At 45.2% G+C, this 17,859-nt stretch overlaps 1 protein-coding gene across 1 annotated transcript in view; it reads left to right on the top strand.

Annotated features, from left to right (window-relative positions):
• The first annotated feature begins 411 nt into the window (after positions 1 to 411).
• The window catches only part of LOC138357728 (ribosome-binding protein 1-like), a 47,777-nt gene continuing 30,329 nt past the window's right edge, over positions 412 to 17,859 (top strand). The window contains exons 1-2 of the mRNA XM_069314720.1: positions 412 to 486; positions 16,930 to 17,007. Of these exons, the coding sequence (XP_069170821.1) occupies positions 412 to 486; positions 16,930 to 17,007 (153 nt within the window). The remainder of the gene's footprint in view (positions 487 to 16,929; positions 17,008 to 17,859) is intronic.

The raw sequence follows: 17,859 nt of genomic DNA, 5'->3' as shown, positions 1-17,859 counted from the left end.
TGGAGCAGAGCGGGGAGTCGGGGATGCCTGAGCAGAGCGGGAGGTCGGGGACGCCTGAGCAAAGCAGTGAGTTGGGGGCGCCTGAGCAGAGCACGGAGTCAGCGGCGCCTGAGCAGAGTGCGGAGTTGGGAATGCCTGAGCAAAGCGTGGAGTCGGGGACGCCTGAGCAGAGCGCGGATTTGGGGATGCCTGGGCAAAGCGCGGAGTCTGGGAAGCCTGAACAGAGTGCGGTGTCTATGGCGCCGGAGTAAAGCGCGGTGTCGCGGGCACCGGAGCAGAGTGCGGTGTCGCAGACCCCAGAGCAGAGCACAGTGTCGGGGACGCCGCAGCAGAGTGCGGTCCCTGGCAAAGGGAAACAAACAAAACAAGGCCCCAAAATCTGTTGGTATTACAAATGGGCTACCTGTAAACATGGGATATCGGGAAGAACAAATGGAACATGTAAGTACAATCACCCTAGAACGTGCAGAAACCTCCTCAATACAGGTAAATGTACCAAAAGCTGTGAATTCTTTCGTCCAGAAATTTGCAAGAACTCTTTGGACAGGAAAGAGTGCTTCAATGCTGAATGTCCAGCTTTTCATATAAGAGGTACCAGGCGAATATAACCGACAGACCACCACTATGAAAACAGCCACTACTCCATCGACCGGGATAATTTTTTAGCAAGAGGAGGAGGAGAAGAATGGCTAGAAATGACCAGACTCTACCACCAACTCGGTCAAATGCTAGAGAGGACGCAAACACAGTGGCCTCCTTACCAGAGCCTCAGATATTAACACCAATTAAAGCATCCAGCACTTCCACTAACACGATAAGATCATTTATATTTGCCAACATCCAGGGTATAAAAACACGCAAATCCAACAAAGTTCGCTTTATAGATGGTCTCCTTCATGAGGCAAATGCAGTGTTTGCAGCCCTAACAGAAACCCACACAAAGGACTACCATGATGGTGAAATATGGATCTCAGAGTACAATCTTTTCAGATGTGACAGGAAACACCGGCTTCAGGGTGGGGTCAGCCTCTACATCAAAGACACACTCATCTGTACTGAGCTGCTAAACACCTCAAATGATATGGTGGAAGTGCTGATAATCAAAATAGAGATCCTAAATGTAGTTATTGTCCTTGTATATAAGTCACCGGAAGCAAACCCTCAGCAGTTTAAAGACCAACTAATGAAAATAGAACACTGCTTGGAAAACCTCACAAATCCAGCTCTGAACATCATCCTGCTTGGGGACTTCAACCTACGGCACCTGAAATGGAAGCACCTGGCTAATACAGTAATATCAGAAAGAATACCAGGAAGTAGCCTAAATGAACAGGCACATGCAAATGACCTGCTACGGTTGTGCGACAGGTTTGCCTTAAACCAGCAAATAGTAGAACCAACTAGGAAGGAGAACACGCTGGACCTCATTTTCACCAATAATGATGAATTGATCAGAAACATAATGATTACAAATACCTGTTACTCAGATCACAACTTAATTGAAGTTATGACAACCATGGGGTATAGACCTTCAAAACCAGTCCAGATTCCCGATGGAGGAGAATTCAGCAAATTCAACTTCAATAATAAACAGATAAACTGGGAGTAAATAAACCAGGACTTCACAGAAATAAACTGGGAAGAACAGCTAGAAAAAAAAACCTGAACCAGTGCCTGGAAAAAATAAGCTCAGTAGCACTAGAAATATGTTCACACCGCATACCTCTAAAAACAAGAGAAAAAGATGCAGATTGGAACGGGAACGTCGTTCCCTATATAGGCGAAGAAAACGAATCACGGAACAACTTGAGAGTCGCACCCTGTCTCAAGAACGGGTGTAGGTAGAGAATGTATGTAGGTAGAGAAATGGAAACAATTGAACTCAAGCTACAAGAATCATACAAAACCCAGGAGAGGTAAAGAGAGCAAAAGGCCATCAGTGAAATAGAGAGAAATCCGAAATATTTTTTCTCCTATGCAAAATCAAGATAAAAAACCACATCTAGTATCGGGCCCCTGCGAAAGAAAATAAAATCGTTGTACTGAATTCTAGCTCCTGTCCCCCACCTTAACCCCCTCTTGTTTCTTCGGTAATATCTATTCAATTTCCTTGAAATATAAAGCAGTCATACTTCTAACTGAGTAAGTAAATAAAACGCAGTTACAGAGCTCCAACTCCCGTCCTCTGCCTTAGTTCATCAAACTTAGTATTTCAGATCAAGACCCCACTCCAGCCTATATGTGAGAAGTTGGATTTTGACCCACTTCTCAGCTAGCTTACATCTATTAGGTAGTAGTAGAAAAATGGTATTTTGGCCTTAGAAAATTTCAGAGATGTGCACATGGTGTGCACAAAAGCCTATCTTCCTTGTTAGTGGAGATAGCAGGTCGAAATTACATCTCTTTCGATAGGGGATGCCTTCAGCATTCCAAAGAAGTAACTCTCGTTGTCTTAGGTATTCTCAGTGAATAGTTACAGGTTTCCCCTGAATTCTGTAACTTTGGCCCATGGCAAGAGAAGAGAGAGAGAGAGGAGAATATGTTGTTATAAATTCAGCTACTCTGAACAAGTTCCAAATAGCTCGGGCTATGGTGAGCCCGTAGTGGACTTACCTGGCACAGGAGCGGTGCCGTCTGGTGGAGAGAGAGGAGAGTAGAGGTACCCTCCTCAAGTACCCTACGGTTCCCCTTGCTGGTGACGTAACGTCAAAAGCATCACCAGCCGCCTCCCGCCCCATTATCAAATGATCAAATCAAATCAAATGTTTATTTAGGTAAGGTACATACATAAAAGAGATTTTACAAAGAGTGATGGATTTATAGATAGAGCTAGTACATACAATGCCTAAAGCCACTATTACGCAAAGCGTTTCGGGCAGGAAAAACTTAAATGACTAAAGCTTAATACTAATTGAGCAAAAAGAATAAAATGAGTTGAGAACAAATAAAAAAAGAGATAAAAAAGGGGGGGGAACATGGCTGAAAAAGCAGCACAAATACAATTCTGTCGACAAACAGCGCCATTTAAAAAAAAAAAACATTGATTGACAATAGAGGGGTTACCTTGAGGTTACCTTGAGGTGCTTCTGGGGCTTAGCGTCCCGCGGCCCGGTCGTCGACCAGGCCTCCTGGTTGCTGGACTGATCAACCAGGCTGTTGGACGCGGCTGCTCGCAGCCTGACGTATGAGTCACAGCCTGGTTGATCAGGTATCCTTTGGAGGTGCTTATCCAGTTCTCTCTTGAACACTGTGAGGGGTCGGCCAGTTATGCCCCTTATGTGTAGTGGAAGCGTGTTGAACAGTCTCGGGCCTCTGATGTTGATAGAGTTCTCTCTCAGAGTACCTGTTGCACCTCTGCTTTTCAATGGGGGTGTTCTGCACATCCTGCCATGTCTTCTGGTCTCATGTGATGTTATTTCTGTGTGCAGGTTTGGGACCAGCCCCTCTAATATTTTCCACGTGTAAATTATTATGTACCTATCCCGCCTGCGCTCAAGGGAGTACAGTTTTAGGCTCTTTAGTCGGTCCCAATAGTTTAGGGGTAAGGTAGGTTACAGGGAATTTATTAGCTATAGCTTCGTTTTGGTTGGTTGAGAGCTCTCTAAACTGGTTGAGAGAGGTACAGTCTTTAACATGGTTGGGAAGGTCATTCCACATTCAGGGTCCCTTGATTTGTAGAGCATTTCTAGTTTGATTAAGTCGTACTCTAGGAATATCAAAACTGTATTTATTTCTGGTGTGGTGCTCATGGGTTCTGTTACAACCTTCTATGAAGCTTTTGAGGTCAGGATTGGCATTACAGTTCAGCGTTTTATATATGTATAATTGTTACGGACCCGAGTCCAGCGTCGGAGCACGGAGCAGTGACAACAACGCCATCTGTCAATCCGCTCCCGAAACCCACTCCAAATGGACGACGCCATCTAGTGAGGACGGGATATACCGGCCACAGGTGCTGGATTCCCGTCTTAATCAGCAACGTAACATAGCTGCTGCTGACCTCTGGTGAGGTGGCGCTTAGACAGCAACGCCATCTATGGAGTGGATAGGTGGACGTTTGTGTCTAAGCCTGTAAGTGAGGTTCCCTAGAGCGTCTCCAGTACTACTGACGTGTCTGATTACAGAGTCGACCTGGGACTGCTGTATTGGACGATGGATGAGTCTACCCAAGGCAGCCAAGGGTCTCTTCACGAGTTTGCTCTGAAGAAGCTGTGAGTCACCCCCGGACGAACTCTGTTGAGAGTGTTAGCCTGCCTGTGACGTGGCAGTATCAGGATATCGCCTTATCCGGGGCTGGCTGGTGGAAGAGACTAGGCACTGTGGTGCTTAGAGAGGAGAGTGATCAGCGGGATCACACGAGGCTCCTGCCTAGGGTGTAACACTGTAAAAGTGTTTGGTTTAGGTTAATACATACATAGAGTACATGAGTCACAGACAAGGATCTGAGAGGCGCCAGTTGTCTGCCTGAGATCTCACACCTCTAACCGTTAATGACCCCAAGTGACCTGAGGTCAGATCATGATAATTTCACCTTGCTTCCGCTAAGCGTATAATTGGAGCCGGGTAGCCTTCAAACATGCCGACGTTTAAGGAGTGGCTTGGTAGTGCCGGAGGTTATCTACTTGTGGGCGGAGTTAGCTACTAGGTTCCCCAATATAAACTCGGAGAGCTATCCAGCATGGAGCATTAACAGACAGAGCAGCAGACGAGCCAGGAGAGCAGAGAGAAGACAGCCCTATCAGGGAGGCTGTCGGCCGGCAGGGGCGAGACAGTCTCTGTCAAGCTACAGACCCCCCCCCCCTCTCTATTCAACTTAGACTCCGTCCTCGGTGAGTGAACAGTAAGGTGACTTGGTCGTGTTTACATATGTTGTGTGATGATCAGGGGCAGTCAAGTTGTAGGGTTCTCGAATTCTTGGATGATGACTCACTTTGCATATTAAACTGGAACATTTTAATTGAATTGCTAAATTATGATACTTCATGGGAAATATAATTATGAATTTATTATTTAAATTGTGTTTAACTTTGTTCCCTAGAGCTTAGAGTTGAGGTGAGAAAGCCTCGGGGATTATTGGTTCCCTGATTTTAAGGAGTACATGGTACAGAGGGAACATACTAATAATGAACTCATGATAACATCTTTTGAGAATTTTGTGATACAGGCAAGTTCCATTCCTTGTCTTGTATGTAATGATCATGAATGGATGGTGGCAGCATTTCGTCTTCTACTATCTACTCTTCTACGTCTACTTTCTACTCTTCTACTACTACCTATCTATTCCTCTCCCTCCACCCCTCTCTAAACTCTCACTTTCAGCTAATGACCCTCCTCGCTCCTCCCACCTCCCTACCTCTTACCCCAAACCCTCACTAATTACTTCACTATTCATTTCTTTCCTTTCGTTTTCTCGTATACGTTTGTGGCAATGATTCTGTATTTTAGAGTTCTCTCTAGAGTTTCGGGTAACTGATCCAGTTACGACGCCTTGTAGTCTTAGCACCTAGGTAGTCAAATACCTAGGTTACAAGGTGTTGAACGAGAGAGGCTGCCTTAGGAACTCTGGAGGGTGCTCTAGAATAGTTAGCTAACTGGGGACGGGATAACGGACTAGAGAGAGCTGTTTCCCCCGGCCTCGTTAGTTAACTGGGGGGTGGAATAATGGACAAGATAGAGCTATTTCCCCCCACCCCGCGTTACAATGATGGCAGCGGTGTTGAACAATGTTGTAGGTAGTTGGTGTTCTTTTAACATTGTTCAGTCCCACGTGTCTTTTTGCCGCTCAGGCGCTATCAGGGAGATCTTGACAGGTGTTTTACTTTCGCGATTTAGCGAGTTTTCAGGTTAGGAGATAGTGATTCTCTAGTGTTGTGGTTTAGTGATTTTGTGAGTTTTGTGGTGTTCAGGGAATGTTCACCAGAACTTGCGTGTGTAGTGATTAATGTTAGTGATAAGATTTGGTGATTTGGGAACCTAGCGGTTGGTGGGTAGGGGAGGTCACCTGAGTGTGACAGGTGACCTCGCATGTCCCACGGGGACACCCAGCCACCGCTGGTCTCCAGGTCAGTGGGGAGTGGCAGGTGTAGTTCTTAAATAGATTTTAAGTAGTTTTTAGTGGTTCTGCTCAGATTATTGCGATCGACTGTTTTACTCCATTTGAACGCAATAACCCGAGGTGTACTGGTCTTGTACAGCATGCTAGGGGGAGCCTTAGTATGTCAGTAGACTTCACGTTGGGGACGCTCGACGTTAGATAGTCTGGTCACAGGGGTGGCAACAGTTTGGAGTTGTTGACCGGCGGAGATGCTAGGGAGACACTCTGGGTCACGTAGGTGGCTGTAGGTTAAGGGTGGGAGTAACGGCGGTTTATGTACTTAAGATTAGGAACGGTACAGTTAAGTTTAGGCTAGCGTTTTGTCTATTAGTTTTGATTTTTTTTTGTGACAAGTTAAAAGTAGTGATGACCTTATTCTCTCTTCTCTAACTTTCTTCTGTTACTGTCTTATGTTCCACCAAGTCAGTATCATTCAGTGTTAATTGGATTATTTTAAAAAAATTAAGTGTAGTTGTTGCCAGGAGGAGAGCGGTATAACTGGACTGTGTAAACCCTATACAAACTACAGGGTCACACAACAGTATGGAACACGGGTATTGTCGCCTTTATGTTCAATTCACAGGTGGGAGCCAGAGGAGAGGCGCGACGCATATACAGAAGAGGGAGACGGCTGCTGTGTACCACACTCAGGGGCGTTTATCACCACCACCACGACCAGCCCACTACCTGGAGGTCATGGCTCCACCACCATCAACACCCCAGGGGACCCCAAGATGCAGCCCTCTCGGTCGGTCAACATTGGTCTACCCAGTAGACCCCAGGTCGCTTGTCAAAGACCCATGGGAGGAGGAAGAGAGAAGAAAGAAGAGAGAAGAAAGAAGAGAGAAGAAAGAAGAGAGAAGAAGGAAGAGAGAAGAAAGAAGAAAGAAGAAGAAGAAGATAAGACAAGCTGAGTGAGACACGATGCCTCGTTTCCCTTGCTGGTGTCAGCATCATTGCAGGGAGCGTAATTGCAAGACAGGATCGTTTGCCTTAACTGGCCGCCCCTCCTGCAAGCATGTTGCTCTGTTGAGTGATTCATCCTGTGTCGTGCGGACTTGATGTGGCTGTCAGAAGTAGCTCTCTGAAGGAGGCGTGCTGGAGCAACAGGGAGGAAGAAGAGTAGGATGGGATTTCTACTGTTGGCAACTATATGAAGGTCTCGAAACTTGTAGTCCCTATAGCTGTGAAGAACCCCAATATACGTCTCTCATGGTGACTGACGTAGGGCCAATTACAGATCAGCTGGGACAACCGAATTCCACGGTCCTGTGCGCAGTTCAAGTAGTAACGGCTTTCGGGTTGACCAAGGGTTGTTGTGCGTTAACGACGGAGAAGCGACGGAGGCAGTTGTGTTGAAGAAATGTGGTACAGGATTATCTACAAGACCAAGCAGTGACGTCGCCCAGCCAGAGACAATGGACGTCTGTCTACATATTTCATTTTTTAGAATAGGATGATGTATATTTGTTTAGCTAGGATGTATTCTTTTCGTTAATAAAGTTGTCGCACACAGCTAGCTTGCTTTAGCAGTGTTGCAAAAACTTTATTTTCGGGGAGAAGGGGAGATGTAACACTGTAAAAGTGTTTGGTTTAGGTTAATACATACATAGAGTACATGAGTCACAGACAAGGATCTGAGAGGCGCCAGTTGTCTGCCTGAGATCTCACACCTCTAACCGTTAATGACCCCAAGTGACCTGAGGTCAGATCATGATAATTTCACCTTGCTTCCGCTAAGCGTATAATTGGAGCCGGGTAGCCTTCAAACATGCCGACGTTTAAGGAGTGGCTTGGTAGTGCCGGAGGTTATCTACTTGTGGGCGGAGTTAGCTACTAGGTTCCCCAATATAAACTCGGAGAGCTATCCAGCATGGAGCATTAACAGACAGAGCAGCAGACGAGCCAGGAGAGCAGAGAGAAGACAGCCCTATCAGGGAGGCTGTCGGCCGGCAGGGGCGAGACAGTCTCTGTCAAGCTACAGACCCCCCCCCCCCTCTCTATTCAACTTAGACTCCGTCCTCGGTGAGTGAACAGTAAGGTGACTTGGTCGTGTTTACATATGTTGTGTGATGATCAGGGGCAGTCAAGTTGTAGGGTTCTCGAATTCTTGGATGATGACTCACTTTGCATATTAAACTGGAACATTTTAATTGAATTGCTAAATTATGATACTTCATGGGAAATATAATTATGAATTTATTATTTAAATTGTGTTTAACTTTGTTCCCTAGAGCTTAGAGTTGAGGTGAGAAAGCCTCGGGGATTATTGGTTCCCTGATTTTAAGGAGTACATGGTACAGAGGGAACATACTAATAATGAACTCATGATAACATCTTTTGAGAATTTTGTGATACAGGCAAGTTCCATTCCTTGTCTTGTATGTAATGATCATGAATGGATGGTGGCAGCATTTCGTCTTCTACTATCTACTCTTCTACGTCTACTTTCTACTCTTCTACTACTACCTATCTATTCCTCTCCCTCCACCCCTCTCTAAACTCTCACTTTCAGCTAATGACCCTCCTCGCTCCTCCCACCTCCCTACCTCTTACCCCAAACCCTCACTAATTACTTCACTATTCATTTCTTTCCTTTCGTTTTCTCGTATACGTTTGTGGCAATGATTCTGTATTTTAGAGTTCTCTCTAGAGTTTCGGGTAACTGATCCAGTTACGACGCCTTGTAGTCTTAGCACCTAGGTAGTCAAATACCTAGGTTACAAGGTGTTGAACGAGAGAGGCTGCCTTAGGAACTCTGGAGGGTGCTCTAGAATAGTTAGCTAACTGGGGACGGGATAACGGACTAGAGAGAGCTGTTTCCCCCGGCCTCGTTAGTTAACTGGGGGGGTGGAATAATGGACAAGATAGAGCTATTTCCCCCACCCCCCGTTACAAGGGCTCGCAACCCTAGTATCGGTCGTGGAGTGGCCTACACAGCGGAGCTGATTGGAACCTGCCAGCTACAGGCTGGATTGTGGTTGAAGGCCTCCACGACAGAGCACCCAGTGGGACTGTGATTTGGCTGGCCTGTGGCCAGGGTAGATTCGCCGAGAGAATCATAGAGGATTCATCGTGGGCCACGGAGGAAGAAACCAGGGCTACCCAAAGTGCGCACCGTGGAGCATCCTGTGTCTTCGGAGGAAGACAAGCCATTGTACATAATCGTGTATGATAAACCCCGTGTGCAACTGGTATTTATTTATTTATGGTGGTGGTGAAAATATATATATAAATCAGAGCATTTGTGTCCCTCCCCCCTTAATTTAACTTGCGTTTCGGAACACATCCCTTGAAAGCCTCTACTAACTTGGGGCCGGATTCCCAAACTCTAATAACATCAGAGAAGAACCCGGTTGCGTCCCAGTAGGGCCATAACAATAATACACATGAGAGAATGTGCAGTGACTTAATATCTAACATATTCAGAGATTTGAGTAGGGGTACCGAGTGATGTCTAGGGCCAGAGTTGGATATTGTCCTAATAGCAGCTTTGTGTTGAGTAATTAGAGGACGTAAATGATTTAAGGTAGTAGAACCCCAACCACAAATACCATAGTTGAGATATGGATAGATGAGGGAGTAATAGAGAGTCACCAGGGCAGGGCGGGGTACATAATATCTGATATTAGAAAGAATGCCAACAGTTTTTGAAACTTTTTTTGATATATTTAGAATGTGTCCCTGGAAATTCAGCTTGTGGTCAATGAGAATGCCAAGGAATTTGCCATCTAATTTGTTACAAATTTGGGTATTGTTTATTTTGAGATTTATTTTGAGATTTGAGATTCATTAGGAGCGGCACGTCTCGCTGTAGGCCTCCCAGGCGTTGATTGATCAAGCGACTGGCACCAAAGGAGCCGCTGTCTGGATTTCTCGCGCCAAAACGCCTCTGGCGTGAGATACCCGCCCAAGGCGAGCATTCTGTTTTTGGAAGCTGTGCTGCCACGACGTGAGAAGATCTGGCCCTGGCCAAGACCTGGATTTCTCCCGTCCATTTCGACCTCCAGCCAGCCTAAGTTGACGCTACGCCACCCCCACGCTGCAGTTGCAGAATCCTGCAGTGATGGGGCACCGTTAGTGGTAGAAATATTACAAAGATACGTGAAGTCTCAGCCGTCACGTGCGTCACCCAGCAGACGCAACTGGACTGTACAAAGTGATCACAAATTATCGGCTTCACCAAGAGCAATCCATCATTTTATTGCTCAGTAACTGTGAGAAATAAGAATCAGAAAGCTATTCTATGTGTTTGAGTGAAGATCGTGTGTAAATCTTCAATTACTGTGGAAAGCGTGGAATTAGTTTATTTCCTGTCCTCGCCATTGTGTTTCCGGCGTCCCTCGTGGCGCCCCCCCCCCCCCCTCTTTCTCCACATATATATACATATATACCAGCGTACATTCATTCAGCCTTCAGCAAATATCACGCTAGTGTATAAACCGGTGTTTATAGAGAGCGCGCATCCTCCCAGTTTATTGGAGGTGGGAGTTAAGCAATTCTCAACCTAAGTGTCGCGCGCGACCATCTCCCCGGCCGCCCAGGCCAGGGCAGGGTCCACGCCTCGCCTCAGGCCTGCCGCACCTCGCGCCCATCCTCGCCATCTCTGAGCGCAGTGTTCCAACCCATCCTTCACACCACTCCGTCGCCCCAGTGTTTACTTCACTGAACAGCTGGGAAGTGGGTGTGGGTGTACGCTTGTGTGTCATACCGGTAAATTAACGTGGGTACTCAAATATTATTTCTCTGTATCTTCTGTATGTGCAATTCCTTGTGTTGATTTCATTTTAGCCGTCCGGTGCTCATTCTCACTAGTTCCCCCTACGGGACCGAATTCGATTCCCCGAGGAACCACGATAAGTAAAGACCCGCTACAGCTGTTCTGTGTGACCACTATAACAGGACTTTAAGTGTGATTGTCATATTACACATTCAGTTTAACACATTTAGTTGTCTCTGTGACGTGTGTATTTTACTGTATTTTCTTGTGTTTAGCGTGGTTTCAATATTATACCATCACTGTAGGTTAAGCATGCTGCTCTTTCTGTACTTCCAGGGGACAAGCTGTAAGTACAAGTAAGGCTATATTACATTGTTGACACTTGTGTGTGTGTCAGCGTGTTGTGTTATTATTGTTTATTGACATGAGAGTGTGTCAGTGTGTTTTGTTGGTTATTACTATTTTAAGTGGTCTCTGTGTCCCGGTGTACTGTGGTTTAGTGTAATTATTGATGGTCTCTGTGACCTGTATTGGTGTGTGACTCAGTGTCAGTATTGCGTATTGTTGTATTGGTCTCTGTGACCCCGTGCAGTAACTTTAGGTTCAGTGTCTCGAGACATCAGTACAACTTGTGTTCAGTATCTCGAGATGTCAGTGTAAATTTGTGTTCAGTAACTTGAGTAGTCAGTATACTTGGAGTTCATTCATTCTTGATGTGAGATTTTTCTCTACGCCTACCTCCCTTAGGAGGTGGACTACAAGTTTAAAGGCTGCTCACGGCAGTTAAGCATGAGTCCAGTAGAAAAAGGAAAAGCGGGAGCAAACCGCCAGGCCTCCACCACCAAGGGTGAAAACCTGTCCACAATAGGCCGCTGGCTCCTCCTAGTTAAACAGGACGTTAAAACTACTAAAGGGTAACCGACGGGTTCTCACAATCAAACATTTATATTTGATGTGGCGCTATGAATTGGAATTCGAATTCCCAAGAACAGCCGTCATATCAAGATCACATCAACATTTAATCGTAATATGCAGAAATATGGTGGAATAATATGGTTGAAGGGTTGACATCAAAGACCGTTTTCTATGACATAACAATTTATTAATAACAAGAGACTAACTACTACATTACCGAGTTTACATTACGTTAATGTCCATCCAGTGGCACTATAACAAACAGCTAGCTAGCAACCCTTGCTGTGAGGCTGCATACTGAACTAACCTGAACACAGGTGTGCCCACTGATGACGCAATATTGCAAAACAAAGAAAAATATCACAGACTAAGTTACACCACAGCGAATGGTTACGTTATTGTACATCAAGTGGCATTTGCAACACAGCTATTCAACAGCCCCTCGAGAAGTGACAGCAGGCTCCATCTTGCTGACACTTCGGGCTGACAACATGAACTAACTGAACAAATGAAGCAGGCAATCAATAGTGTCACGGTTTCCCTGACAGCTACTATAATCACAAGCTTAGGGGTCCTCCCGCCCCCCAGGAGAGACCCACGTAACTAGGCGGGTAGTCCAACAGTGACCCCCCCTATCACAACCCAGTGTGAACACTCTTTGCAACTCCCAACAAGAAGTTGCCCTGTTGCAACCCGATACACAGACAGGCAAGGCGGGATTCTGGGACACAGCTCCACAGATCCCTAGATTACTCTACTCTCGTCACCAGACGACAACCAAAAGAAATTGCCTGAAGTGATTAATTACGTTAATTGACTGATCGCAGCAGTCAGCAACAAAGTACTACGGTAATCCCAAACAATGTTCAAATACTCCGTGTAAACAACAACATCAACACGTGGTGAATTCACTAAGTGGATATTACTAATTATCTTTAATTAGCTACGAGTGCTTAATCACTCTGTCCGCAGACAGAGCTGATCAGTCCAACGAATTACGGAAGCTTAATTACAGCGCAATTGACTCCAATCATAACAGACCGTCAACCCCTTACGTTAATCACTCAATTAACGACAGCTCGTTAAATCGTTAACACTACGTTAGTCTTCACTTGACAATTCCTCCACTGCGTGAACTTCACTGTGACTGTTGCCTTTACACGTCCCTACGTTAATCATTAACACTTGTCTCTCTCTTGTTAACAATAACTCAACATATTACACCACACTTGACTCCTTGCAAGTATTCAGTGAGTAATTCTCAATTAAGGTCAAACGGACCACTAATTACATCCCCATTGAGTTACGTTAACTAAGCCTACCCTAACTTGGTAGCTTCTCCACAGTCTGTGTCAAAAAAATTACGAGTGAGTGTTAATTACCCTAATTAACCCACTAATTACTGAGCCATTAATTAACTGTCACCAGGACCGATAATTAATCATCCATAAATACGTCTCAATCCGCACTGCCTAAGCAGGTCTCATCAAACACTGTGAATTCACGGGAAAGGAGTTAATTACCCTAATTAACAAGATGTGTCAATAATCCACTGTCCTCAGATAGGATATGATTAATACAACGATTTATGCTAGCTCCATGACCTCGCTTTACCGAGTCACCGGAGCTCTCCAATGCTAATTACTCCACTAATTAACATGAGCCACTAATTGCTATACTCCTGAAAGGTAATTAGTCTCGAGCATATTACGTTAACACAAGTACTGACAGACTCTGGCAGAACCTCTCCCATTACGTGAATTCATGATGAGAAGGCTAATTACATAATTAGCTAGAGTGGTCAATTAATTGTCACATGGACAATTAATTGCTCCCGAGACGTATCTCATTCTAGCTCAACACTGTTCTCTCTTAACAGCCCTCACTCACTCCACAATACTAAGTGTGCACCCCTTATCCAGTTAATTACCTCTTTACTTAATTAACTCACTGAATCCTTAAGTCCTCAACACAACTTAAAGAAACAAAGTAACCCCAGCATTACATAGGTCACACTATAATGGCATGCAACATCATAACAGCACTGCCCACATATGGTTGCGGCTACTGCAACTCGCTAATTACTGTGCCCACACAATAAAAACACACGGTTGTGCAACACACACAAGTATACTAATATTACTGCCCCTCCCCCTCTTTTATTTCTTGCACCTGATTGCACAGGACTACTGTGAACACACACACACCTCAGCCAGGCAATTAACCCATCAATTGCCTGCTCTCAATAAGTACTGTGCATTCCCCTGAGTAATCCTAGAGGTCTCTTAAACCCTCAACACAGTTCCTGGGGCAATAATATCGTATAAACTGAAACAACACTGCACAAACCTGCAACACAATGATGCCGTCAGCATACCCCACATGCTAATGACATCATTAGGCAATCAGTCGGCAATCACACCTACTGACTTACCACACAACACAGTACATAAACATGCAAATGAACACATAGGAATGTCATTCACATAATCAATGAAAATTATATCACCAAGTAGTGTGCAACTACCTACACAGACTTCAGGGGTCCCCACAGACATCCCTGTCTACCTCTAATGATTATAATTTTACGGTACTCTTATGGCATTAATCCAGCCTGAACGATTATATAGAATCGACAGGCTGGATCACTTATATGGTAAATCTCTACACTGACTGGTCACATACTCTAGTCAGTCTACACACTTATATAAATATATATATATATATATATATATATATATATATATATATATATATATATATATATATATAACTACTTGTGTGGTACCGTGTACAACATCCATCTCCAGGTACATCCCAACCAGTCACCTGGACGACAGTACAGACAGCTGTCTCTCAGCTGCTTCCTCAATGTAACAACTTTTATTGTACTCACGGCTCCTTAAATCCTCAACAATCCTTTCCCTGGTCACTACCTCTCTGGCTATAAACACTTAGCTCGCTCCTCGTGCGAGGTGTGGCCCTAGAATGTCCAAGGAAGGTGGCCAAAACATATGGCCAAGGCATGTGGCCACAGCGCCCCTCCCGAGCTGAGAGAGGGGGGTTGGGTGGCCTGGGGTGGCCGGCGTGCTGGTGGCCTGGGTGGCCACGGGTAGCGCATGACGTCATAACACCCCACCGGCCGGGCTGGCGGGCGGGGTGGTGTTTGGCCTGGGTGGGTGGCCTCCACCCGCGGGCGGGCGCGCACATGGGTGCCGCCCACAGGAGTACCCACACGGCTGGGGAATCTCAACCCCATCACTCTAGAACCTGCCTTTGTTCTACACTGGGGTGACAATGGCCGGCGGCGTCCCCATACTGACGCAGCCTGGCGGAATGCAAAGTCCAACATGGGCCTGTAATATCACACTCGCTTACACTGCCCAACACCAATTGTCCATTGCCACTAGACAGGATACTCGATCCACCTGTTACACCATGAGGCTCTGCCAGCCTGCCTCATGCGTTCACACAGTCAACTGTCTCTTAGCTTTTTACTGTTTCTTCCGTAAATCCCTGGCCCCAATTCACTTAATTAGGCCTTGACACAACCCCTGATGGCAGGAGTGCCACCAATCGAGTAATTTGGACGACAGAAGCGATTAACAGGGGGTGGAGGTGGCAGGGTGCCACCTCCACCAAACACGCTTTCCTTCCCTGGCTGCCCAATTCAAACTGAAGATTTGGCGGGCTAAGGAAACTCAAGATGCCCATACCTCCTTACTACCATGCCTAGACCAATCAGCTTGGAGCCGGCACGGCTCCCTCATGCCGGACCCACTCATAGCTCTTCGCGCCAAAACTAGGCTTGGACCACACATGCGGGACCCAATCATATGCCTCCGTCACCCTCGGCGTCCTGTGACGTCACAAGGAGGGTGAGGCCTACCCCACTGCCCCTCCCCTCCCCCTGTAAAACCGTTGGGAGAGTCAAGTACCTCCCTACACCACTCCACTCTCAACTCCCATCATATTTCACAGAAACAGGAAAATCTCTGTAATTCTCTCTACAGAGCAATCACAGACTTCTAACTACTCTCAAGTGATAGTTCGTAACACAAGCTTTCATTCAACACCCAACAAGCATATGTTATTTTGAAAGCTTCAGTTTCTAGAGTGCCTAGCCAAATCTAGAAACTAGGAAAAACTAGCTGAGGGATCTAGATCCCTCACACTCGAGACGTCAGTATACCTTGTGTTCATTTATTTGTGAGACGTCAGTATACTTGTGTTCAATTATACTTGAGATATCAATGTAACTCAGTGTTCAGTATCCATTGATCCCAGATCTTACATCTGGCGTCCGTCAGTATATTTCTTTTATTATTCTGGAGTAGTCAGTGTATCCAGTGTTCTTTGTTCTTGAGACGTCAGTGTATTAATTTAACGTCATTGATTATCAATTGATTTAATACGCGGTAATTAGTAATCTTATTGACTGATCGATGTTGGTTAAGCAGTCTCAGTGACGCCAAGCAATAACGTAAATTCTTCGTTGAGTGAACTGTCAAGCTTTGACTGATTGCTAATTACTCAGGGATTGCTAATTACCCATAAGCCATTGTTGATTTCAGTGTCATTGTTTTGATTGCATGTATTGGTGACATAATAACGTAATTATATTTACTGAGTAAAGTAACGTAATCAATTGAGTATTGCACGGAAGACTCGTCTCAGTGACAGGTCTGTCAGTTGTTGTTGTCCAGTCATTAATCACCCCACGCTGGTCACGGACCTCACATCTGGCACCAACGAGGGCCGTCGTCTTTTCGTTGTATGTTATTGGTACTTGCCGCAGTCTCGTCACGCTGCCATTGCGTCTGGAGTGGTTGCCCCTATTGTTAAGAGTATACAGGGTCAGCGATACCGCGAGCGGTCCGAATCGGAAGCAGTTATTCCGGCTAGCCTAGCCTTGTCAAGCACCACGACAGACATTAACGTAACGTCAGATTATTCTTGCCATGTATCGTTAACCTTAAGTTTTATGACTAAACTAATTGTTAAATACAAGTGTCTTAACGTTCACACCTTCAGACTCCTTGTACCCAGTATTGACTTTGCCATTATTTCTGTTATCAACGTGATCCCCTTTTTATGTTGCCTGGATTACTTGGATTTTAACTGCGTCCATGGCCACACACATCAAATAAATTCTATTTGTTGTGAGAATCATTTGAGCTACTCTGATGTCCTCCCTCAGATGCCCCAGAAGCTCCACGACCCAGTGGATAAGGAGTGCCAAGGATTTGGACTCCTGCAGCTGCTCTATGCATCCCTGGTCAGTCATTAAAGTATAATCTGCTCTCAGCATATGTTTGTTGCTAGTTCAGTCCTTTCCTGACTGAGGTTTCTTGTAACCTGTTCACCCCTAAATAGGATAATCTCACACTATCACCTTATCAAAGTAAGCATATCCTATTGACTAAACCGCACACTAGAAAGTGAAGGGACGATGACGTTTTGGTCCGTCTTGGACCATTCTCAAGTCGAATGTGAAACACCTCCACAAACGACTTGAGAATGGTCCAGGACGGACCGAAACGTCGTCGTCTCTTTACTTTCTAGTGTGTGGGTTGGTCAATATATTTCAGCCACGTTACTGTGACTCCTCGCCTGCACAAGCATATCTTTCCTTCAATACCCTTTGCTTACTCAGCTATGTTAATAATCATTCACAAGGTAATAAAAATTACATGGTCATATCACACCTTATCTCTCCCTCCCACCTTCCTCCATTCCCCCAGACCGGGTCCGCTTTATCTTAAAACTGCTCTTAAAACTGTTCTCTGAACAACAATGCATCATCCTATGTAACTTAACCTAACTTAACCAAACCATACCTAACTTGACATACCTACACTAGACTAAAATAATTTAAACTTACCTAGTCTAACTTACCTATTCCTCCCAATCTGAGCTAACTTACCTAACCTGAAATGACCTAACTTACATAATGTAGCATACCTAATGTAACCTTTACCTGTAGTGACCTATCCTAATATAACTTTTCATAACATAACTTACACAACATAACTTCCCTTACCTAACCTATCCTAACATATTCCCACTCCTACATAATGTAACTTCTATAACCCAACTTATTAAGTTAACTAACATAACCTAACCTAAC

This window comes from Procambarus clarkii, chromosome 79 (assembly GCF_040958095.1).
Source record: "Procambarus clarkii isolate CNS0578487 chromosome 79, FALCON_Pclarkii_2.0, whole genome shotgun sequence".
Classification (NCBI taxonomy): domain Eukaryota; kingdom Metazoa; phylum Arthropoda; class Malacostraca; order Decapoda; family Cambaridae; genus Procambarus; species Procambarus clarkii.
The sequence above is the reverse complement of the archived record's forward strand: the minus strand, read 5'-3'. Positions and strand labels throughout refer to the sequence as shown.